General features: G+C 41.1%; 1 protein-coding gene across 3 annotated transcripts in view; it reads left to right on the forward strand.

Annotated features, from left to right (window-relative positions):
- Nucleotides 1–24,224, forward strand: part of phkb (phosphorylase kinase, beta) — a 143,292-nt gene extending 119,068 nt beyond the window's left edge. For 2 of the 3 annotated variants that reach the window (XM_039794589.1, XM_039794587.1), the window contains 13 exons: nt 357–439; nt 1,161–1,251; nt 4,020–4,078; nt 4,983–5,145; nt 10,133–10,214; nt 10,404–10,461; nt 14,188–14,278; nt 15,514–15,719; nt 17,205–17,339; nt 17,697–17,826; nt 20,902–21,009; nt 21,340–21,480; nt 22,617–24,224. In XM_039794589.1, coding sequence (XP_039650523.1) covers nt 357–439; nt 1,161–1,251; nt 4,020–4,078; nt 4,983–5,145; nt 10,133–10,214; nt 10,404–10,461; nt 14,188–14,278; nt 15,514–15,719; nt 17,205–17,339; nt 17,697–17,826; nt 20,902–21,009; nt 21,340–21,480; nt 22,617–22,754 — 1,485 coding nt within the window. In that variant the 3' untranslated portion in view covers nt 22,755–24,224. Of the gene's footprint in view, nt 1–356; nt 440–1,160; nt 1,252–4,019; nt 4,079–4,982; nt 5,146–10,132; nt 10,215–10,403; nt 10,462–10,767; nt 10,859–14,187; nt 14,279–15,513; nt 15,720–17,204; nt 17,340–17,696; nt 17,827–20,901; nt 21,010–21,339; nt 21,481–22,616 lie in introns of all 3 variants that reach the window. The other variant, XM_039794588.1, reaches the window with a different exon arrangement.
- Nucleotides 24,225–24,659: the final 435 nt, after the last annotated feature.

Below are 24,659 nucleotides of genomic sequence, written 5' to 3' on the forward strand. Positions count from 1 at the left end.
AACCTTCTAAAAACTTATGAAGAGGGTCTAAAAAAGCCAAACCTTCAGCTGCTGAGCGTTCTGATAACCTAGAGGTCTAAGTTGCGTACCATATATTCCTGATGCAACATTTTCACATATCACCTATATATGTACAGTATAGGTATGGTTATGGGGGGGGGGGAGTGGCACTGATTCAGTTTCTGCTCAGAAACCGTGGAAGCTGGACTCTTTGAACCATGCCTCAGCCAATCTGACATGACGTGTGTGTGTGTGTGTGTGTGTGTGTGTGTGTGTGTGTGTGTGTGTGTGTGTGTGTGTGTGTGTGTGTGTGTGTGTGTGTGTGTGTGTGTGTGTGTGTGTGTGTGTGTGTGCAGAACGCCCTGCAGTTCATCAAACAGTGCTGGAAGATGCAGGGACGTCCTCTCTTCCTGGTTCTCATTCGCGAGGATAACATCAAGTAATATACACACTCCATAATAGCTCCTTTATATGTTTTTTCTGTCTTCCTGTCCTCTGATAGCTTTCTTACAGCACTCTTCATCCTCCTATCTCCCCATACATCACCCTCTATCTGTCTTTTTCTGTCTGATACTAGCTCGAGCTCGCAACAAAATGTCTTTACAGGCACAATGCAGTTTGGTTCATTTTTTTTTTTATCCGACATGTCTCTCTCCCTCCTGCTCTACCTCTCCTCCTTCCCATGCGAACTATTTATCTTTATTGCAATAAAGGTGCAACTGTATTTGCTTGCTGATTGGGTGATAATGTTTCTCATTTGTATCACTATAGCCTGACTGGTGGGCTGATTACAGCAGTATTGACCATTATCCAGAAAGCCATATGTTAAATGTGATACAAACGCTTAAACAGCCACACTGCAGCATCTGGAACGAGTCAATGGGCTCTCAAAGAAGCAACTCAATAGTCATTAGTTTGTTATTGATCGGGATGATGACCTGTATAGAAGGCGACAGCAGACCGAATAAAGCAATGGGCGTCTGGGTGAAATGTGCTCATTTATTGAGAGAAGTTTCAGCTGTGATGATTTCATACTGATGATATGTTTAATACATGCTATGGAATACAAATGTTTTGACTCAGAATGGGACAGATTTACTCTACTGTGCAATGTAGGAGAAGAAAAAAACGGAGTCATTCTAACCTTCCTGTCTCGCCAGGGGGAGCCGCTTCAACCCAGTCCTGGACATGCTGGCCTCGTTCAAGAAAGGCAACATCGGAGGGGTCAAAGTTCATGTCGACAGACTTCAGGTTTGTGGATCCCGTTAAAATGGACTTGTTCATTCTTGTATTGATTCTTTCAGTTGGTCATTCTTAGCCACACTTTATTTTAGGGATGCAAATTTCAGGGAATTTACTCAATGGATTGTTGGACATGTTAACAATCAAACGTTAGCTAATTGTTGATGAAATGAGACAATGAGAAGTGTACGTTTGCCATAATAACAGCATTTTTTTTTTAAATACTAGCGTGGCCCATAAGTGCCTCAAAATCCAAAGGAATTAGGTATTTTAGCAATAAAATAAACATCATTATAATTACAATAGCAAAATAATGCCTTGTTTGGACTCCCTCATATCCGTATTTTACAAATGGCTTGACAAGTTAAAAAGATTAGCTATAGAAAATATTGCTGCACAAATTTGAGGACATAAATAAGATGAGACTGGACATTGTGGGCTTTTCTAACAGATTTTTGCTCAGTTACAACGGATATTACAGCCATCTCTGAAATAAACAGTGACTTGATATTGCAGATGTTTCTATAAATTGTGTTGCAGGGCTTCATCTCTTGGTTCTGGAAAACCGACAAAAAGTTTCCCAGCTGTCAATCTGAATGCCCTCCGTATTCCAACAGCAGTACCCGTGTTTATCTGTGTTTTGACCTTGGTCTGTCAGATTCAATTTGGGAGGCAAACTGTTTTGGTTTGCCTGGAAAAGGTGAAACTGAATGAAGCCTGGACGCTTCAGAGAAAGAGAAGAAAACTACTGGGGTGAAGGTTTTTCTGGCTTGCAAAGAATACCATTCAATGGTGAATAAATAGATTAGAGGTTGATCCCTCCAATGTATCTTTCAGCCTGCAGAGAAGACTGTAGAGAAACCTGAATCCACGCTCAGTGCCAACGTGCATCAATGATTCCATTTACACCCCTGGGTGATACCGTATTTGTGGTATGAGGGCAAGGATGAAACATGCTTAGCAAAGGAGCCTCAGCAGTACTACTGAGAAGGGTCCGACAGGTTCCAGGGTCAGTGTGTGTGTCTCTCAAGGTTGGAAGAAAGGGTAACTGTAAATAAATGATGACTCACATCCAAACAAAAAGGAAAACTCACATTATAATGGGTCTTATTTGCCAGATTTTGGGTTCATGACTGTTACCTAGGTTTAGCTGTTACTTCATGTTAGCTTCATCAGGACCATTGCTCTCCAAGCCAGTGGAAGGGCCATGAAAACAGAACAACAAATTTCTTTAAAGCTGCTATAATTCTTATTTTGATATTAACAATGGCTCACATGACTATGTGTAATGTGAAAGGTGTCGTTCATAGTGTCAAAAGCCCAAAGAAAAATTACCCGACTCTGCAGTTCCCCTCAGCTCTGCGGAGCATTGTAGCGTCTTTTTACTTCCTGTTTTGGTTTGACCAACTTCGCAACTTTACCGTTGGGTTCAGTCTCACCATCTCATGTACCGCATTTCCAGCAGCAGCAGGAGGCAGCTTTTCTCAGCGAAAACAAATGACAGAACAAATTAGCCACTTGCTGATCAATGTAGTGAAGCTTTTAGATATTTCCCCCAGGAGTTGGTGGAGACCAAAAACAGAACTAAAAAGAGTGAATATTAGACTTACATTCATCAGGTAGACACAAACAAAACTCTAAATGAATGCTAATGTTTCTTTGTATCTGTTAGATGAGCAAATAAGCAACTGTTGGCTAGAGAGTCCCTCATATTAAAGGTGATAATATGTCAGGGTTATATTGTTTGTTGAAACAGCTTGTTTTTACTGCCCCCAAGTGGTAAAAAAATCATTTAATGCGGGTTTAAACAAAGTTTACTCGTACATCTTTAATCTGTTTGAACAGTAACAAATCATATTTATTGACATAGTCCCTTGATTCATTGGAGCATTGCTACCACATGCTTTGTTTTGCTGAATAGCTTGTTCATGTCATATCTAAGGACGTCAGCAGTATTCATGAATTTATATTAGCCATGAACATTTTACTGCTGATAATTCTTAATTTTCATGGCAGAATCGGACTGTATTGATTTAAGTTGCAGGATTTTGAACACAATCGAGCAAAAAAAAAAATAAGGCCAAGGAATTATTTCCACATTGGTAACTTTAACCAACTGCTTTGTCAAACTTATGACAGCTTTTCCAACCCTAACTTCTCTCCTACTGTGTCTGTGGAGTTCAGCAGAGACTTCCTCATACCATTCTTCTTCTTTTCGCTCTAAAGTTCCTTCCTGTTGCCTATTTGCTATTCACTTCACAGCGAACTCCTACCGCTTTGAAACACCCGTTGTTATGGGGAGCAGGATTACTTCTCTCCTGCGCCTCTTATTTTTGTTTTGTGGTTGACTTCAGTTGGAATGGCTAATATCACATTTGTACCACAAGTCCTATTGAACTGCACTCTTTCTCCCACACTGCTTTGCTTTTAAAACACTCCAACTTTTACTTTTACCGTTTAAGACACTAACTTGTTACAGCTCCCGTAAACATTTGTAAAATTTGAAACCGTGAACGGAGTTCACACCTTACTACTCCATGTGTTCTTTGTTATGAACTGCATTATTCAAACAGTTGTTTTGTACACCGACTCCCCCGGCAAACCTCCTCTCAGGAATTTATACAGCTGTGTTTACTCACCTCCTGTATTTATGGGCTCCTAAATGTGCCTCTAGAGTATGATATCCTCTGAACATTTCTTCACATGTGTATACTGTAGGTACGTTACTGTGCAATCTTTTGTATATAGATATCAATTTTTTCTCATCAACCTTTTAGACGCTGATATCTGGAGCAGTGGTGGAGCAGTTGGACTTCCTGCGTGTCAACGAGGCGGAGTAAGAGTTTTCTCTAACCTTCATGCTTGATTTGTCCGCTGGCAGGATATTTCAAAAAGCTCATTAATTAAAAAATTTATGAAAAAAAAAAGCTCACTATGTTCCCTGACAAATAGAACAACTCATTAGTGTTGTCAGATAGGATATGTATACAATCTGTTGATTATCTTGTAGTTAAACTACAGTATAACTGACATTGAGATTCGATTTTAAATGTTTTTATGATCCATAAATCAGTTTAGTAGCCTAGAAATCTAGACGGCAGCAAATTTATTTTGCAGCCAGGGGGGTCTAGGCACTCTTGTTGTTGACTTGCGAGCTGGAAAAAGTGTATAGAGTCTGTGGGCGGGGCTTATGGCTGCTGCGGCTGGGAACAGCGGTCTTCTGGAAGAATTGGAGTTCAGCTTTTCTTTGAGAAAAGAACAAAGAACGGCTCTGAAGTCATTCTTAAAAAAGGAAGATGTGTTCGGAGTTTTGCCGACCGGATACGGCAAAAGTTTAATTTATCAACTAGCTCCACTACCTTCTTCGTTGCTCTGCCTGGTTGTAGCGCTATCCTATTGCGTGCAGAGGGAATTTGAAATACAACTGTTTATCCCGCCCCTCAAATTGAGCCCTGTCAATGGTGAGTTCCCAGACCCAACATCTGAATGTGGGGCTGGCTTGTCAGGCTATCAGTTTAGTGTAAAATAACAGAATGTCAAAGGAATGAGGCCTGCAGTATCTTGTTTGTTGCTTCAATTCTGAAAATGTTTAAATTAGAAAAAGCAGTGCAACAACTGCATACGGAGCTACGGTCTACTTACAAATGGGGTGTGTGTGTGTGTGTGTGTGTGTGTGTGTGTGTGTGTGTGTGTTGTGTGTGTGTGTGTGTGTGTGTGTGCGTATGCACGCATGTGCATAGGATCCCTGAGTTTAAGAGCTTTGAGGAGCTGGAGCTGCCGAAGCACTCCAAGGTAAAGAGACAGACAAGCACGCCCAACGCCTCCGACCTGGAGCAGCAGCCAGAGATCAATGTGGACGAGTGGCTGCAGAAGCCCACCAATGAGATCATCCAGAAGTTCCACGTGAGTAGATCAGCTTTAGTTGGGGGGCTGCGGCCCGCAAATATATAACCATTCGAATGTAAATAGAAGGAGTAAAAACACATTTACAGCAGAACTACAGTATTCTGTAAGCATTATATTAAAACATACATTAAGGAAGTCCATTTTCCAACAATAACCAAAATAGGGCTGAAACGATTCCTCGAATAATTTGATTACAAAAAATCCTCGATGCAAAATGACTTGCCTCAAAGCTTCGTTAAATCAACGTTACCAACGTTGTATCGCTGATATCGCGGCTCAGTCTGCTGCTGGAGACACATGCCAGAGCGTAAATAGTGAGGGGCTAAGAGAAGAGACAGGCTGGAGAAAACGACAGAAAGGGTCCAAAGTTTGGAATCAGTTCAAATGGAATTAAAACTAAAACTCTGTACAGTATGTCTACTGCAAAATCAAACTAGCTTACCACGATAATAGCATGACTCTCTCTCTCTCTCTCTCTCTCTCTTCTCTCTCTCTCTCTCTCTCTCTCTCTCTCTCTCTGGAGAAACAGCTGATCAACAATCTAATAGCATAAGTGTAACAGAGCTGGGTGACATAATCAAATATATAAATGAAAATAGGTTGAGTATAACTAATATTTACATATAGACCTATATACAGATCAGTCTCAGGTTGAAACTTGTAGTTCTGAAAGTTAAGTTGCACAACTTAATGTAATGTTTATGTATGTTTAATGTATGCCTTAGTTTGAGGTTGATATGATTTGAAAAAAACATCTTTAAAAACAATGTAATATGGCACTTAAATGCACTTAATATGTTTAGTTTTTTGAGAGATGACATTGTAAGCAATGTAGGTAATGCAGATGTTGCTTTTTCCAAAAATTTAACCAAACTATTGTTTATTATTGCTCTTCAATAAAACAAAAGTATTTCTTATCCGATTAATTGATGGAATAATCGGTAGAATACTCGATTACTAAAATAATCGATAGCTGCAGCCCTAAACCCAAACGATTGCAAGGTGTAACTGTTGCTGTTGTAGCAGCAGTAACTTCCTTAACAAAGCTTGCAGAAGCAGAAAAACCTACGTGTGTAAATCTTGAGCAGTGTTCCCTAGGGCTGGGCCATGTATTTATAATGCATTACAAGAAATACATGCTGGTAGTGTTTGCAAGGATAAGCTGGTTAAGAATCATGTCCTTGTCACCGCGCTTGTCAGAGTGGCAGGTGAAAAGAAGCATCTGGCAACTGCATGCGTATTAGAGGAGACACTTAACTGTCTTCAGCCATCTGCAGGTGAACAGTGGCAGTTATCTGGGATAAGGACTGCAGCCTGGGAAATCCTCCATTCGACACTGTCGAGAAAATGCTGAAACAGGCTGCAGTCCTGGCAGAAAATCTCAACTTCAGTCAGATTGTACTTATATTATAGCCTAGAAATCTAGACCAACCCTAGCAGCAGCAAATTTAATTAGCAGCCAGGGGGGTCTAGGCACTCTCCGTTGACTTGCGAGCTGGAAAAACCGAACTCTGGTCAGGCCAATCACATCGTGTATAGAGTCGGTGGGTGGGGCTTACGGCTGCTGCTGCTGGGAACAGTGGTCTTCTGGAAGACTTGGAGTTCAGCTTTTCTTTGAGAAAAGAACAAAGAACGGCACTGAAGTCATTCTTAAAAAAGGAAGATGTGTTCGGAGTTTTGCCGACCGGATACGGCAAAAGTTTAATCTATCAACTAGCTTCTCTACCTTCTTTGTTGCTCTGCCTGGTTGTAGCTCTATCCTATTACTGCAGAGGGAATATGAAAGACAACCGTTTATCCCGCCCCTCGGATTGAGCCCTGTCAATGGTGAGTTTCAGACCCAACATCTGGATGTGGGGCTGGCTTGTCAGGCTACTTACATTATACATTTGTTAACAATTTTAATGTGAAACAAAAATGATCTTCATATTACTTAAACCATATTTTAATTAATCAACCCAACCCCAGGTTTGTTTTCAATAGGGATAAACAAATCTCAAATCCACTTCCAACTAGTCCACCTGCCTCCTCCTCAGAGATTGTGAATGGTGTGCCTCATCATTATACTCTGTGTCCTGATTGGTCCGTCCCTGTTGACTCATTGACATGCCCCGCTCCTGCCAAGGCTCCCTTGGCCACCTGTCTCCTGTTTCTTTCTAACATCTTATAAATATGTTCAAACATTGTTCCTCGAGGCCAGGTTTTACATACCACCAGCCACACGTCTGCTCACATTTGCCAGCTCTTCAATCTGTCTCTGTGCCTGAATATTTTGTAGTTTTTGGAGCGTTCATCCGGACCTCAGCCCACGCCTTCTGCAATTCCGACGTGTTGGCTCTGTGAGGAATTCAGGATACAAGTCTGACTGACCAACTTTGTTGTGTATTTAGTAGTCTCACATTGCCAGATATATCTCCACGGCGCTGCAGATAAGGTCTGGCAACAGAAGCATACACTCCTGGATAAGAGAAAAAATGCTCTGGGTTGTTTGCATTTCTTTAAACCAATCACAATCGTCAGGGGCGGCGCTACGCTCCGGGCGCAGCGAGCGGGAAGGAACTTGTTTTGGTGGAACATTTGCACTCCGCAAAAGAAAACGCCACATGAAGTTAACTGTTCACACAATACAGTAACGTGAGCTATTTAATTTAGCTGGATACATGGTAAATGTAATTTGCTCTTACCAGTGTGTCAGCGTGTGTATTTTGTCCTTAGCAAATCCCTGCCAATAGGCCGCAAAACGTCCCAGTTAGACAGTAAATGCCGTAAACATATTCCTTGTAAATCTTTACAATCATTCCCCGAAAGAACCAAGCAGGCCTGCCTTGTTGCACGATCCAAATTTTCCTTCAAAATTTCCATTTTCACTGTGTAACGTTGCTCAGAGGTTCCGGTTAATATTGCTCGATACGACCACAGATTAGACTTTAGACTTTATTGTCCCTAAGGGGAAATTCTTTGTCACAAACCGTACGCTATGGACAAAGCACGCTTACAGAAAAACAGGAGAGTGCTGTCTCAGCAGAGAATGTGCGGCAATTCTTAGTAAGTTATTGTTCAATTGTTCAAGTGTTAAATGTAAACACAAAGAAAACGCAAAGTGTGGAACATCCGGCGGAACTTCGGGTCGCACCGGTACTATCCCGTAAATGACCATTCGTCGATATAGACTGTGTATTTTGTGATATATCACGTGGAACACATTTTGTTGTTGTAATGACCACACTGAAGTGTCCTTAAGTGTAATTAAGTTTTTGATTATTAAAGCATGTGAGCGGCCATATCTAAGCTACCAAACATAATGACCGCTTTAGTTAATTCAAGCAATAAATAATTTACCCCAATAGTCCTCTGCTTTATTTTCCATATTTTAAGCACTTTAAGGCTGCATTTTTAAACCACTTTAAAAACCTACCCATTAATACCAGATTTGCAAGATTGATGAAAAAAAATGCATCTAACAATAATAGTTTCAATACGACTTGTTCGTGCTTACTGTGAGCAGATAATGTTGCATGTGTTATTATTGCAATGTTGTATGCACAACCAGGCTTATTTAGCAGCAGTCCTGCCAGAAAATCTAAACTTCAATCTTATTGTACTCATACATTTCTTAAGAATTTTAATGTGAAAAGTAAAAGACCTTTATATTACTTAAACCATATTTTAATTAATCAACCCAACCCCAGGTTTGTTTTCAATAGGGATAAACAAATCTCAAATCCACTTCCAACTAGTCCACCTGCCTCCTCCTCAGAGATTGTGAATGGTGTGCCTCATCATTATACTCTGTGTCCTGATTGGTCCGTCCCTGTTGACTCATTGACATGCCCCGCTCCTGCCAAGGCTCCCTTGGCCACCTGTCTCCTGTTTCTTTCTAACATCTTATAAATATGTTCAAACATTGTTCCTCGAGGCCAGGTTTTACATACCACCAGCCACACGTCTGCTCACATTTGCCAGCTCTTCAATCTGGCTCTGTGCCTGAATATTTTGTAGTTTTTGGAGCGTTCATCCGGACCTCAGCCCACGCCTTCTGCAATTCCGACGTGTTGGCTCTGTGAGGAATTCAGGATACAAGTCTGACTGACCAACTTTGTTGTGTATTTAGGGATCTATCACATGCATCACTTCTTTTTTTGTAATGAACACCCTGAAGTTTTTTTTGTTTTTTTTTTGTCATTTAAGTCTGTTTTTAATTATGTGAGCATACTTATTGAAGCTACCAAACAAAATAACCACTTTTGTTTATTTAAAGCATAAAGAAAATAATTGTCCTCTGATATGCTTAAATATGCTTTATTTTCCATATTTTAGGCACATTACAGCTGCTATCCAATTTTAGGATAGAGTTGCTAATGTTGAAAAGCTAGCAGGATTTGTCTAACCCCTCCCCCTGCCCTCAGGGCTCCGTCCCACACACTGACGCGCACAAGACATTTCCTGAAAACAACGAATCCACCCAAAAACAAACCAGAAACCATCTACAGTAGACTTCTAGTAACTCTGACACGCACTGAGCTCAGGCTCATACGTGGGAGGGGTAGAGTACGCGTGGCAGGGTGAGGATGCATTTCATTGGTTCTTTCCAAGCGGCCCTCAAGGCAGTGATTGGTGGGCGTTTTTACAGGATTACAGCAGCTACAGATGATGGATCTTCTTCACTCATTTTTCAGAGCCCATAAGTTATGTATTGCTGTTGGGGTGTAAAGACCAATATATAAAAAGTGTATGTTGGAAATAGTTACCAACCCTGCCTTTAAATGAGGCAAGACTTTAAAAATATACCCATTATTACCAGAATTGTAGGATTGCAACAATCATAGTTTCAATACTGCTTTTTAGTGCTGATTGTGAGCACATAATAACGTATTGAAATGCATTATATGATATACTCTATATATAGGCCACATATATTGCAATATTGTATGCGTAACCAGGCTCATCTTCCTGTGTGTGTGTGTGTGTGCGTGTGTGCGTCCAGGACTGCGACTGCTTGGCCAGTCAGGCTCAGCTTGCAGCCATCCTTCTTAGGAGGGAAGGACCAGACTTCCTTGCCAAAGATGGTAAGCACACTCTGAGCGAGCAATTAATCAGTCAAGACAAGTCTTTAGGAGGCTGTTGTGTCGTGGTTTTAAATGTGAAGTAATTTAGCAGTTTTGATTTACAGAGGATGGAGGATAAATTAGGGTGTGACTATACATGTCTTTGGCGTGTTTTTTAATGTCTGAACACATACCTATTTGTGATTCCAGAGAACCTGAGGGATGAACTGGAGAGACTTTACAGAAGAGCTGGCAGCAGAAAGCTTTGGTCTGATATACTCCCAAACAAATACACAAACACAAATGCAATTTGTCAGGGGGGGTTACCAAAAGGGTCTAAAAACATAAACTCTACAGATGCACTCAGGACCAATGATGCCCTCTAAGATGGTGACATCCAGTACATTTGGTATTTTATTATGTTGAATAATTTAGTGTGAATGAAAAGGTTGGGAATTTATGTTGGGAACGTTGTTTACTCCCCTTTAACCGAACGACTTGTCTCCATACCTGTTCTGTTTGTTGTCCTCCCAAAAACCTCTCATGTTGACACTTTAATCTGGCCGCACCGTAGGCTGGCAGTGCGTCAAGCTGCTGCCATTATCAAGAAGTTCGCCAGCTCTATGGCTCCTCACATCACCACAATACTGGTGAATGGGAAACAGGTAATGTTCCAGCAGAGATGGACTGAAGACTCTGCATGTTTACTCTGGCTAGCTTGTTAGGGTCAGCCAGTCCTACTGTACTTTGTGATTCCTCATAACCAACCAACCAACCAACCAACAGGGCTTTTTGAAAGAGAGAAAGAGAAGACTTTTCTATGTTCAAGATTTGTATTTTTGACTAAAAAGCCTTTCATTTCTACTCTTTTATTACCTTATGTAAATGAGTTAATTGAAATGTAGACATAAACCTAGTGTGTGTAGCCTACATTTTCTGGAAGGGCTAAATCAACGTAAAAAAATTATTTGTAAATGTGTAAAATACATTATATATGAAAATATAAAAATATATATGAAAACCTTTTAAAGCGGCAGTGGTTAGAATGCAAAAACATGCCAGAATTTAAGGTAGAGTGAGACCTCTTCCCTTCCGCTCTACCTCTCACCTCTGTCGCACAGGCAATGCATGCACACAACAGCCAATAGAACTCGCTCTCTCTCTCTGAAATGACCTGTGATTGGCCAAAGTCTCCTGTCGGGCTAGATTTTCTGAAGCCTGAAAACAGAGCCAAGAGGAGATGCAGTAGTCTAGTTTTTTCTTAATTTTTTCAATTACAATATGCTGAAAGATAAATACTGCATGGGACCAATGACACTAAAAAATTAAATGCCAACTACAGCTTTAAAGAAAAACAGCTGTACTTGTCTAAAACCAATGCTACTGTAGTGCTAGGTTTTGCTATCAAATAGGTCTTAAAAAGTGAAATCTAACTTCTCACAGTGATATTTCATTGACCGTCACCCTGGTAACAGTTGGTGTAATGCAGTAGCAGGCTAGTGTCTTAGCATCTTGCTAAAATGTTAACCAGCTAAACCTACTGTATGTCTGGCTAAACTACCAAGTTTGTACACTCACACAGTCATGAGTTTGGCCAAGCTAGCAGGTACATAGATCAACAGCTCGTAGTCAGTGTTTGCTTTCTCTCCATTAACCATCACAGAGGCTGTTTCTGCTCTTCTGACCTACAACACATTCGCTCTCTCCCGACGCTTGGGCATGTGCCTTTGCCGTTTGTTATTCACGCTAAAAGTCTCCTTTAGCGTCGAGATTCTTGGCGTCACTTTTGACGCTGTGGGTTGGGACATACTGACTGTCATGCGGCACAAGAACGGGACAGTTAGGTTTAGGAAAAGATGGTGGGTGGGATTATAAAATATACGGTTCGGGGACCCCGGTCTCCTGGGTAAAAGTCCTGTGTTGTTTGACCCATCCACCACCCCAACCAAGCTCCTTACGCGGCATTTGGGTCTATCATACTACTCGCTACTGTTGTCGCGCTTAATACTACGTCATCTTACAGCGCCGCGGTTGCGCTGCTGCTCTGCCCGGTGCGTCCCATACAGACGCTTAAGGGTGCTTTTTGCGTCGTATCGAACGCTGAGAGCCACTGCCCAAGTGTCCGTATTTTACAAGTCGTCATCCACTGCAATAAGGCTGACCGTATACTCCAAAGGAAATAGAATGTGGCTCTTGGATATCGCGCTGTATATGCCTTTACACTCACGGTTACTCCAGGTCTGTTTCATCAAGGGCATCCATGCTAGAAGGACTAGCTTGGTAGTTGCTATAGGAGAAGACACAGTTTGCAAATCTATCATAAAGTAATATTAAAAGCTAGTTTGTTTCTATGGACGCAAATGTACTCAAAGCTCTACCAACATTTCGCTAGCATAATAATGTTTGTTTTTCTTGCTAACTGGTCAAAAATATTACTCATACTACAGTGTATGAGTACACATATGCACGGACAGCACACAGTGATGTGGGACCTAGATTAGGTATTCCAGTTTGATCATTGGCACACCATTATTAAGGTTCCGTAAAGCCAGGATATGCGTGAATCCGCGACTCACTTGAGAATCGTGAGTTACAAAAAAAGTTTAGTGTAGAGTAGCAAAAAACAGTGGTAAAGAAAACGTTTGACTGGCAAGCCGTTGCCCACAGTTCCAGTCAAACTAAATATCTTTCTCTTTGTGATCTTTGATCCCAAAGCTGTTAACATTTAGTTTGTGGTATACTGCTGGCGTTACTCCCCTAGAATTGACTTTTTGTTTTGTGCCAATTTACATTCCAGTTATTTAGCTGACACTTTTTTTTTTTTCTAAAGCCACTCAGCTTCAACCTGACTGACATGGCAACTTTTATTATATGCTGGTTTTTTTTTAATTAACAGGATTTTAGCATCGAGAGATTTGATTATGCCATAGAGTAGAAACAAAAACAAAAGCCCCAAGGCTGGTTTCCAACTTGCTGGGAAATAGCATCAATACTCGGCTCAATTTACTTTCTCATTTACCTGACATGGGCCAGGAAGTGAAGCTTGAAATAGGTTCCCCAACAAAGCATCAGTGGATTGAGACCACATCATGCCTTCTAAACGTTACGGCTTTGTTGCGTTTTTATTCATCGCCTTGATAGTTCCGCAGGTTTAAGCACTAAATAATTCCACACGCAGGTGTGTGCGTGTGGAGTTATTTAGTGTAGCAAATAATAAGAGGAGGTCGTATTTCAGTTGATTGTATTCATTAATGACATTATTTCATTTGTTTACTGCTTCTGCAAGGGGTGGCTTCAACTCCATGTGTGTGTGTCTATAGCAACCCTGGCTGTGGGCTAATATGTGACGATTATTGAGTGTTTATGTACTGCTTTTTCCTCGTAGGATTCCTGCAGGCAAGAGGATGCAGTTTGAAGGCTGTAGTGACTCTTGTGAATAATGAACTGAGAAATGAGTGAACATTAAAATATTTTCTGGGAAGCCAACCTTTCATTTGGGTGTTCAGTAGCTAAATCCAATTCATTCATTAGGACTGGGACTAACACATTCAGCCATATCTTACATAGTAGAAATCCTCAGCGGGGTTTCATTTTACGAAAATGTTGGGATTATTTGTCAATTTCATTCTGATGGTTTTTTTTTTATTCTGGGGGCATTAAACTGCTATGATAAGAAAAGAAAGCAACCAGCAAGGCCACCTGGGGACAAATTCTATGAATTTCTAATGATGCCTAATCAAATGTTTGAGCAATGATACCTTGTTTGCCTACATTCCATTATTTATAAGGCAATTATTAAAAATGTTATTACAAGTTGAACGTCACATACAGTATATATATAATATGTTCTCTACTGAAGATCCAGTAAAGTTAAGGGGTTTGGATCCCTACCCCTGTAGTAAAAATGAACCAGATGTAGTCTGTACCAAAGCACGTCTGTTAGTTGTTATCTGTCATGATGTCAAGAGTGTGCTTGTGTCTTTTCACCCACTAGGTCTGTTGTCCGTCTTGCTGCCAGTCTCTTAACTAAGATAGTGGACAGCCTTGCCCCCAGTATTACTAGTGTTTTAGTGCATGGCAAGCAGGTAAGTGGGCACACAGACCGCAGGGCCTGAGCAGATTACTATATCTATCCCTTTTGTACAAATTATTTTAGGTTATGTTGGGGAAATGGAATGTGGGGATAATGATTTTAATGTTCACTGATTAAAAGAAAATTGGAAATACATTACATGAATATAAGCTACTCATGCTGTCATCCTATAGGAATTACTTAGTCTAGCTGCATGCTCATATTCCTCACCACAGCTCACCTCCATTGTGTGTGTATCTAAGCTGTAGCTGTAGCAAGGCTGCCAGTGTGACCAGCGTAGAATCCTAACATGCACCGTGTCCACGTTGTCTAGACACACTCCGTGTGCTGATTGATGTATTTTGACCCGGGAATTCGCCTGATGCCACTCCCTCGCGCTGGATTAGATTCGGTGCATCATTTCCTGTCAAGTGTTACTCAGAGATTAGCCTCCACTCGAGAGTGTCATTTATCTCGCCTCATTTTTACCCTTTTGAACAGTTTTAGGCATTTCATTATGCTGAAGAAGCTCAAGGTGGGAATCTGCATATAGATTGCTTACCGGAGGGAATGCCCCTCTCAGCATGGTTGGAAAAGCTGATTTGAGATTTGAGACGGCTGTGTTCCTCTGCTTTCAATAAGAGGCACCACCTCCCATTTCAGTCGATTCTGACTCTAGTTTTGCTTATATTTCTTGTCAATAGTCAAACTCAACAATGTATTTCCCCTTTCGTCATTATCTTTGTCAGCTCCAGGCTGTCCTTTCTTAGTTAGAATCACTTTAGATGTAAAGATGAATGATACATCTTCAAAGTGCTGGCTTTCATCAGCTGTAGGCGAGGATACAAGTGTGTACTCCCATCACGAAGATTGGCTAGGTGTACTTTTCACGAAATGGCTTTCAGGAGAAACAAAATACAAAAAGAGTCATCTTGAGATCTGTAATATATTTCCTACTCACTTTTATGCGACTCTGGGAGAGGAGGCCAATTTTAGATTGATGGAACAAAGATTGCACCTTGGAGGAAGTACTGTGTGTGCATGAACACACTTTCACAGACACACGCACCTGCATAGACACATACTCACAAAAACTTAGAAATATTACACACAATTCTTCTGCACTGCAGAGAACCTTCTAACTTGTGGGTTTGGTGTGGGTTATTTTTCCCTGTGTGTGTGTGTGTGTGTGTGTGTGTGTGTGTGTGTGTGTGTGTGTGTGTGTGTGTGTGTGCCTGTGATTGCCAGGTGACCCTCGGCCTATTCGGGCAAGAGGAGGAGGTGATCTCCAACCCGCTGTCGCCAGGGGTGATCCAGGGCATCATCTACAGCAAGTGCTCCCCTCAGGGTGGGGAGCGGGAGGCCGTTCTGCAGCAGGAGCTGGTCATCCATATCGGATGGATTATCTCCAACACCCCGGAGCTGTTCAGCGGCATGCTCAAGATCAGAGTCGGGTAGGACAAAATTCAGGTTCAGGATGGCTGCAATGGTGCCCTAACAACTCTTGTACATTTAGTCATACAGTATGTACTCTTTGCTGTAATTCTTATTCAGACCACTCAACAAAACATGAAGAACTCAATAAATATTACCATTTGTTGAGGCTGCATTTCTTTTTCTTTTGTTTGCCGATTAAAACATCCGGAACACCTAGCTCGAATATCTGTGTCCATACAAATCAGGTGGTTTTTCTCCTCATGCTTATTCGTAAGGTAAATTGTCCTCTTCTCTCAGAGTATTTATAAATGCCATTGCTTCCTCAGGCTTGTCAAAAGACAGGCAGCGTTTTTTATGGTTATCCTCAGAGTGGCAGTATGATTTAAGCCATAATTCTGTATCCTGAACGATTGGAGCTTCTTCCTGGCCTTATCAAAAGCCTGGTGTTTTCTCTGAGTTCCGCTTGAGAAGTCCCTGAAGAAGAAAATCCTGCTACCCTCAGAATGGACATTCTTCGCCAATCTGGCTGCCTCCAGCACTCAAATTCAAATCACAGTAGTAATGGAACCTCACAATCCTGACATGGGGATAAGGCTTACGAGACTCTGTTCCTCAGTGTACCCTCTCCACTGGATTTCTCCAGCCTTGGTCGACAATGCAAGAACGTTAGGAGTCCATGACTCCCTGAAATGTATTGCCAAAGTGCCCTCTAAAGATTCTGGCAAGCCAATTATTGTACTATGTTTTTTGCATCTGCCTCGGTCCTGCTGGTCACAGAGACGCTCCTGCAGCGAGGCCATTTTTCCAGCTTTTTCCAGGTATTTTTGTCCTGCACAGCTGAGATCCGTGTGTTTTGCAATTCCTTCGGTTGGTGTCCAATTTTTTTGTAGGAAGGAGTCAAACTTAAGTGCATGTTCAACTATCACTTCTGAGATGTTTGCCGTAAGTCCTTGGTCATCACAGGGCTTAGCGGTTCCCTCTCTGTTGTCTCTGTGACGCCGTCTCGTGTTTTGTCAGAATTGCTAGCCAAGGTATTCTTCTTTTCCTGAGCCTTTTTAGATGTTTCGAAATAAATCATAAATGACGGAGTTCACACCAAGGGCTGTTACTCGGCCCTCCAAATGAACCACACTGCAGTTCTCTTGGAACTCAGTTTTTAAGTGTGCTCTGCACTAAATGGATAAAAGCTTCTGCGTTTGAACAAATTTCTCCTGACATGTTTGGTCCGAAAATGCTGTCGGGAAAATCGAAACCCAATGAAGGAAGTGTTGTAAGGTCAGGTAGAGTCAAAATTCTGTTCCATCAGCCTAGTTAGACAAACAAGTCAGTCTTTGACTGTATAAAAAGAAAAAGGGTGTTACCTTTGTAAGAAACTTTTACACTGCAAAGAAAGACACTATTTTGAACATGTTCATACTTGTTCCAACAAAGAACCCCCATGTGAGCTGTACAGGGTTCTGTTCTGAGGTGGTTAACAGTGTGTGTGTACTGTGGATCTCCAGATGGATTGTCCAGGCCATGAAACATGAGCTGAAGATCCGGGCGGGAGACATGCCCCCCCAGGACATCTACCAGCTGTCCCCCAGCGACATCAAGCAGCTCCTGCTGGACGTCCTGCAGCCACAACACACCGGCAGGTACTCTTCAAACACACGTTCTCACTTCATCGAGAACATGACCTGTGCTTTCTCATCCCTTATTACTCACAAATCTGCCTTCGAAGATGCAGTGTCGTTATCTTAATGCATTCACGTGTTGTAAAATCTTTTTCAAGTTTTAATTATGTTATCTTCTGCCTTGTCCATATCTTATTATCTGCTGCTGCCGCAACCAAGTTTCCCCCGTGGGAATCCTTACATTTTTATCTTATCTCACCTAATCTAAAACACACTGACTGACTAGACAAAATCTCCTCTGGAGCAACGGCTATCAACATTATATATCCCCAGTCTCTAAAACTCAGTTCAACTGTTTCCCCCTTGCTTTGGCCCCAGGTCTTGGCTGAACAGGCGTCAGATCGATGGCTCTCTGAACAGAACCCCTCTGGGCTTTCATGATCGTGTGTGGCAGATCCTGGAGAGGACCCCCAACGGTTTTACGGTGGCTGGGACTTACCTCCCACAGGTACTTGCCTGCCCTCACACTGCTGCAGGATGAATACTCTGAGCAATGCTGGTTAAAGGAGACACTGTGTAATGTGTGCTGATATTCAAACCTCTACTGGTTATAGAAACATGTATGCCTTACAGACACAGACCTCTATGTTTTGCGGTCTTTTAAAGAGTACTTCAGTTCTGTTGCTTGCATGTATAAGTTGGTTCAAGTACTAATGACAAAATACTTTCTACAAATATGGAGCAGATACACAAGAAATCTGGCCACAATTGCAGAATGGAAGCTGTGCCGATAAACACAGATTGATTTTTTGAGTAATACAAAGTAGCTCATCAATTTAAAGTTGTCTCCATTGAACATGAAAATGATTTCTTTGTCTTTGGGTAGTTTAACTTGGTCTTGAAATTGAAAGCACTCAGCATAATTATTAGTTTAATCACTTTTCATCATCATAGTTTTTATTTATTATCAGACAACAATAAAAGTCAGTGATGTTCCACTTTTCTAATAGGCCTTTTTCACGGAAGTCATTTTGACATTTCACAGTAGGAAAATCACAGGTGTGAATAGAAAGACTAAGGATGGCTGAAATCCATTTAGCTGCTTCAGTTACAGGGTCCCGGTAGTGTGCATGTTGACGCACTGTCATACTGTCATGGTTTACTGGGACAGTGTCTGAAATCACTCATTCATTCATTCCCCACTCCCTATTTAACATACACTCAATAGTTTAGTACATTTCAGACACATATAAATCTCATTTATTCATTGGTAATGAAATATTAACACCTGTGCTTTCCTACTGCGAGTGTCATGAACCAGCTCATAGTTCCGACAAAATAAGCGAGACCACGCATAATTAAGGATTAAATTAAAACCAATTTATTTAACCCATATTAAATAATACTTCAAAATGTGATAAAACATGTATTTCAATAGTATCAGTAATGTAGTGAGTGTATGGAAAGCAAAACAGATCCCAAAAGCAAGCCCTGCTGGCTGTTAGGACACAGAGAGTATGATCCATCTTAAACAGGAATCAGGAGGAGTGGATCCAGGTGTGGCTGATCTCCTGCCACACCTCTGCCACTCGGACTGCCATCTCAACAGCTGCACGGAAAAATACCAAGAGCCACACACAGAGTGGGAGGGGTCATCACACAAGTCAAAATAGGCCCGTTCGAGATGAGCTGCGCCTCGCCTGAAAAGAGCCGCGGTGAAGTCGGACAGTTTCCATCCGTTTCCAGCCGCCTTCAGGCCGAACAGGAAGTCACAGAAACACTCACATCCTGTTAGGTCTGATTCCGATTTTATAAAATGTCATCAGACCCATATATCAGCTTGTACACAGTCTCCAGTTGTTTTTATTATGACAGAGTAGATGTCAAAATGCTCTACATGCGATCTGTAGCTGATGTTAACAACAGACTGTAGATGAACAGATAAACATCACTATCAGCCACACAACATGTGTTCTGTACAGAGTAAGCCTTTAAATCAGACAAATAGCAATTAAAATCAAATAAAAAAATAAATAAAATAAAAATAAAAAAGTTTAGATAAAATGTCATCATGGTGAGTCGATTCTGAACCAATCAGCTGTTAGATCAGCTGAGCGATAACCTCACGAGATCAAGCTGGCCGCAGCTTTGAGAGGCAGGCAGCGCAGATGTTTTCCACCGACTGCAAGACCCGGGCATTTCCCAGCATGCCCCTGGGTCCGTGGGGCATGGATAACCATGTGTGCGTGACGTCAGAGCAAGTCGGGATCAAGTCAGACACAAATCTAGAAGGCTGTGTAATCCTTCCGGCATGCATTGGGCGGCGATCGATTCTGCACAGACCTGGCTCATCTCCAACAAGCCTTTGTTTGCAGTGAATGCCTATTGGCTGGCTGTCCGTGGCTTCACCTATTTGCCGATAGGTTTACTCAATGATATCTATTATTTGAATAGTGTGCAGGATTTCGCCGGTACACAGAAAAATAGATGAAGTGAGCAAAGCGCCTTTAGCAATGTGTTTGGTTTCAAGTTGTGATTATTATTAGCTATTCCCTAAAAATCCTCTTCTATATCGTATAATTACATTTACTTCATTAATTGTATTTTTTTTTTAAATGGACTGACAAATCCTCCAGTTCTATATCTCTTTAAAATCTTATGTCAAAGTTAGAAATGCTCTTTTTATTGTGACGTTAAAAAGCCAATTGGCACTAAAAGAAGTGACACACATCACTGGTATTCTGTTCCTCAGAGCACTTGTTGTTTTTTTAATGCATTAGCAAGTGTGATTTGCCAATACTAAATACAATACAAAAATGATATTACACAGCATGACGCACGGGTTTAGAGTCACCATCTAGCTAGCTCGCAAAGGCAAAGAAGGAGAATGAGTATTTATTGCAACAAAAGAAAATAATAACTCTATCTGTAAAGTGTCTCGAGATAACTTATGATTTGATACTATAAATAAAATTGAATTGAATTGAATTAATAATAACAATAAACCTCAAGATAAAAAATGGAAGTGAAGTTTCTTTTTTCAAACGTACCTTTCCTTTGATAAAAACGTATGTTACTTGGGAGCAGAGGTGTATAGTCCAGGTGCCAGAAAGTAGAAATCCTGTCCAGCAGCTGTCCCAACCATCACTAAACCAGCTCCTCTACCAGGTAGATGAGCTCGTTAGTGAAAACACCTGTTCTAGATGTAGAGGCAGATCCAAAAACATGGCAGGATTTTTACTTTCTGGCACCTGGACTATACACCTCTGCTTGGGAGATTATTCCTTTAAAAATAGCTCTGTATGTGACAGTTTTTTAATCTGATGACGGACAGGCTGTTAGTGCACAGGAGAAGGGAAATCCCCACAACTCTCTGCCTCTTTTGTGCTCACAGTAATGAGTCGAGATGATTCAGTCTGACGCTTTGATCAGGACAAAATAATTGAAAGGAATAATACCGCCCTGTGATAATGTTATACTGCTCACAAACACACACAGGATATACACAATGCTCATCAGCTGCCATGTCTGTTCACGCTCACATGACCCACTCTGTTCTTTCTTACTTACTGTCTCTCTGCAGCAACCGACACTGTCTGACATGACCATGTATGAGATGAACTTCTCCCTGCTGGTGGAGGACACGCTGAAGAAAATCGTCCTGCCTGAGTACAGACAAATCATAGTAGAGGTAACCACCAAAGTGCACAGATAGAGCGGAATCGAAACACTTAAAGCAAACTTAAATCAAATTAAACGTTATGGATTTGTACTCAGCATGACATTGACTTTGCTCTCTTTATTCTGGCATCAATCACATCTATCTGTTCAAGCACTACAGCTTGCTGCACAATCAAGCAGCGAGGATATTAAGTGATTCCACTTCTCGCAATTCTTTACTGCCTATCCATTTTGTTTTAGGATTGGTTTTAAGATTCATTGTGATTACAATAAAGCGAGGTCTGGATCTTTAAAAAAGTTAGTTTCTGACAGCCTTGTCCTATCTCTACTGTGTGAGTAGCTGCTGATGGTGGTGTCCATCGTGCTGGAGAGAAACCCGGAGCTGGAGTTCAGCGACAAGGTGGATCTGGACGATCTGGTCAAGCAAGCCTTTAATGATTTCCAGAGGGATCGCAGCCGCTTGGAAGGCATAGAGAAACAGGTAGGGCCCTATCCTGCACCCGTCGCAGCGCAAAGCCCAACCCAAGTGTCTTTGCTAGTTTAAGACCGACGCAGTTGTCAGTTTCCCGTCCAGCGCCCACGTGGTTTAAATAGCAAATGCACCTGCGCCCATCTGTGACCCATGGCCGTGCTGGTCTAACAGGGAGGTGTGTTCAGATGCATTCTGGGCGTATTGCTATTTTGTATCTTCAAGTGATCTCGCCATTGACCAACAAAAACCTGGTCTATTATTTTAACAGAGCATTAGTAAAATGTGCATGCACACTATGCTTGTTACACACACACAGGGACGTGCAGCAGCACACACACATGCAGAAGATTACAAATAAAAATATTACGGTGCAAATCCTCCATCATAACAGCAATGCTCCAAGTTCCAAACGCGCCTGGCTTTTAAAGGGAATGGGAGATGATCTCTGATTGGTTGATTGCATGTTACGCCCAAAACACACCTCTGATTAATGAAGACACTAAGTACAACCCTTCTGATCCATGCGCCCGGCGCACGGACCCTTTTTTCTGCCGTTTAACTAGCAAAAGTGGATTTGTACACGCCCTAAACACACCTGCACCAGGCGCGTCACACCGTGCTCTCGTTAAATAGTTAAAATCGTTAAAATAGGGCCCGTAGAGTGTCTTCCCTCTGGGGAAGAGCCATTTGAGCACACCATGCACATCACTAAAACAAAATATTACTCCGCCATTTCTATTTTAACATTCCAGTCCAATATTCCAATATTACACTAGAGGATGTGATTTAACATCATTATGCTTAATGCTTACGGACCTTGGCGTTAAAGTAAACCCTCCCATCTACAATTGCTAGGTAAAGTGATATTGTAACATCTGAATGTGACCTGTGAGTGTCAGCCACAATATTATCTCATCACCTTTCAAAATCTATGTGCTCCCTAAACTCTGAGCTTCTGTTCCAGCCATACACTGATACATTAGCCAAAGGGCTAGCCTAATTCAATTGTATTTAAAATCCTAACAGAGACAACCTGCCATCCTCCAATTCTTTATTACATTTGTGAGATATGATCCTGCTAAGACTATTTTTACTTTCATGAGCACTTTTTAAAAAAAATACTTTTTCATCTGTGTCTCTGCCAGGATGGCATGGAGGCATTCTACAACACCCCACCGCTGGGAAAGAGAGGCACCTCCAGCTACCTGACCAAGGCTGTTATGATCCTTATGCTGCAGGGGGATGTCAAGCCCTGCAAGGACGACCCGTGCTCTGTTAGCTAGATTTACAACGCTTTGACCCCTAAGCCGGGCCTGCTGCAGTGTAGTCTTTAAATGGTCCGGCAAGGTCTACTGAGTATCCATCACATGTATTCAGAAGATAACCTCTAACCTCTGCTATCCTCCCTGCAGCAGGACTCTGCCCACTCCTGAAAGCTACATTTCCCCTGTCCTTTGCCCTTAACAGCTACAGAAGCTGTAAGCAGAAGCCTCGGTTGGTGTAGATGAGCATGTCTGCAGTTTGCTCCAGTCGTTAACCCTCGTGTTGTCTTCCCGTAGACCGAGAACTTGTTGTCCTTCTGGGTCAAAATTGCAAATTAACTTTTTTTGGCTCTTTTTCCAACGTTCTTTGACGCTTTTTGAAACGTTTTTGTCACTTTTTTCAACGCTTTTTTAAATACATGGTCAATAAAAATAATTTAAATGACATAATATCTATTTTTTTTGTAGAAATTGTGGATTATTTTGACTAATAGTTAAGATCTGAGGATGTTGCGTGGATCACAGTTTATTTCAAATGATATAAAATTGAAAGAAAAAAAAAAAACACAATTCAATGAAAGTAATCATTCATTTTACCTGCCAAGAATGGCTTCCATACAACGTATATCCACGCATTCATGTTATTTTGGGGCAATTTGATTCAAAGAAACCCATAATTCTGATATAAAAATGGGTCAAATTTGACCCAAGGACAACACAAGGGTTAAAATACATCCAAAATACATGTTTAATATGTTAAGATTTGGGGGAAATACTCATTATCATCAGGTCCTTGTTGATTTTTCCTCTACACATTTTTGTGCAGTATCCTAACTGTGCTTTTAATAGAGTCACCGTGATTTGCTCTAGTTATTTTTAGTTTTTACCATTGGTGGCTAGTCATGTCAGACGACACATAACTAGCTAATCACATACCGTAACTAGCGAGCTGTGCGGTTATCCTTTACCTTGATGCTGTAGATTAGCATGTCTGCACTTTGTTCCAAGGGTTAATATACTGTATGTCCACCAGTTGTGCTTAACTCACTACCACCTATAGAACCTTGCCCATCTTGTTGTTGCCAGAGTTCAGTCTCCCAGCTGTGTAGTGTATTCAAACTCAAAAGTGTTGTTCATTTCCACAGCTGGCTAGCTATGTTAAAATGGCACCCAGCACCTATCTACTGTTATCCTGCCATTTCTCCAAAAATACTTATTTTCTTAAAAAAAATATTCGAAATAAAACTAATTGAAGAAACAAATTACACTGGTGATAATAGTTTGGGGTTAGCTTATTTTAGCTTAGCATAAACATTGAAAACGGGGGGGAAGCTAACCTGGCTCTGTGCAAAGGTAAAATGTTATGCTAAATTAAGCTAAGCTAACAGGCTGCTGGCTGTAGCTTAATTTTTAGCATGCAGACTTGAGAGCTGTGTTAATCTTCTCATCTCATGCTCTGTAACAAAGCAAATCAGCATATATATATATATATATATATATATATATATATATATATATATATATATATAATATAAAAACAAAGACAAACTATTTCTTTAATATTTGGTTTTGCTTAGAAATCCAAATGTACAAATGTTTTGTATTCAGGCACTTAAAAAGAATGCAACTATGAACTCTGAGAACAGAACAATGATCTTAGATGTAGGCTATACTTCACCAGCAATAACCTATAGCTTTTACATAGCAGTTAGTCAGTACAAGCTCATGTTTTATCATTTAGGGTTCTCAAATTGATGCATTAGGCTCCCAGGGGCATTACAAATGTGTCACATATCACCAGATATAAAAAGTGGGTACTTCTGCCATTTTTTCATATATGATCCATCAGTATAAATGTATGAATCTTCATCTGGTTATCCTCATCTAAACCATCTGTGGGGCTTTGGCATTATAAGGTTTGAGAAC

Source organism: Perca fluviatilis, chromosome 3 (assembly GCF_010015445.1).
Source record: "Perca fluviatilis chromosome 3, GENO_Pfluv_1.0, whole genome shotgun sequence".
Classification (NCBI taxonomy): Eukaryota; Metazoa; Chordata; class Actinopteri; order Perciformes; family Percidae; genus Perca; species Perca fluviatilis.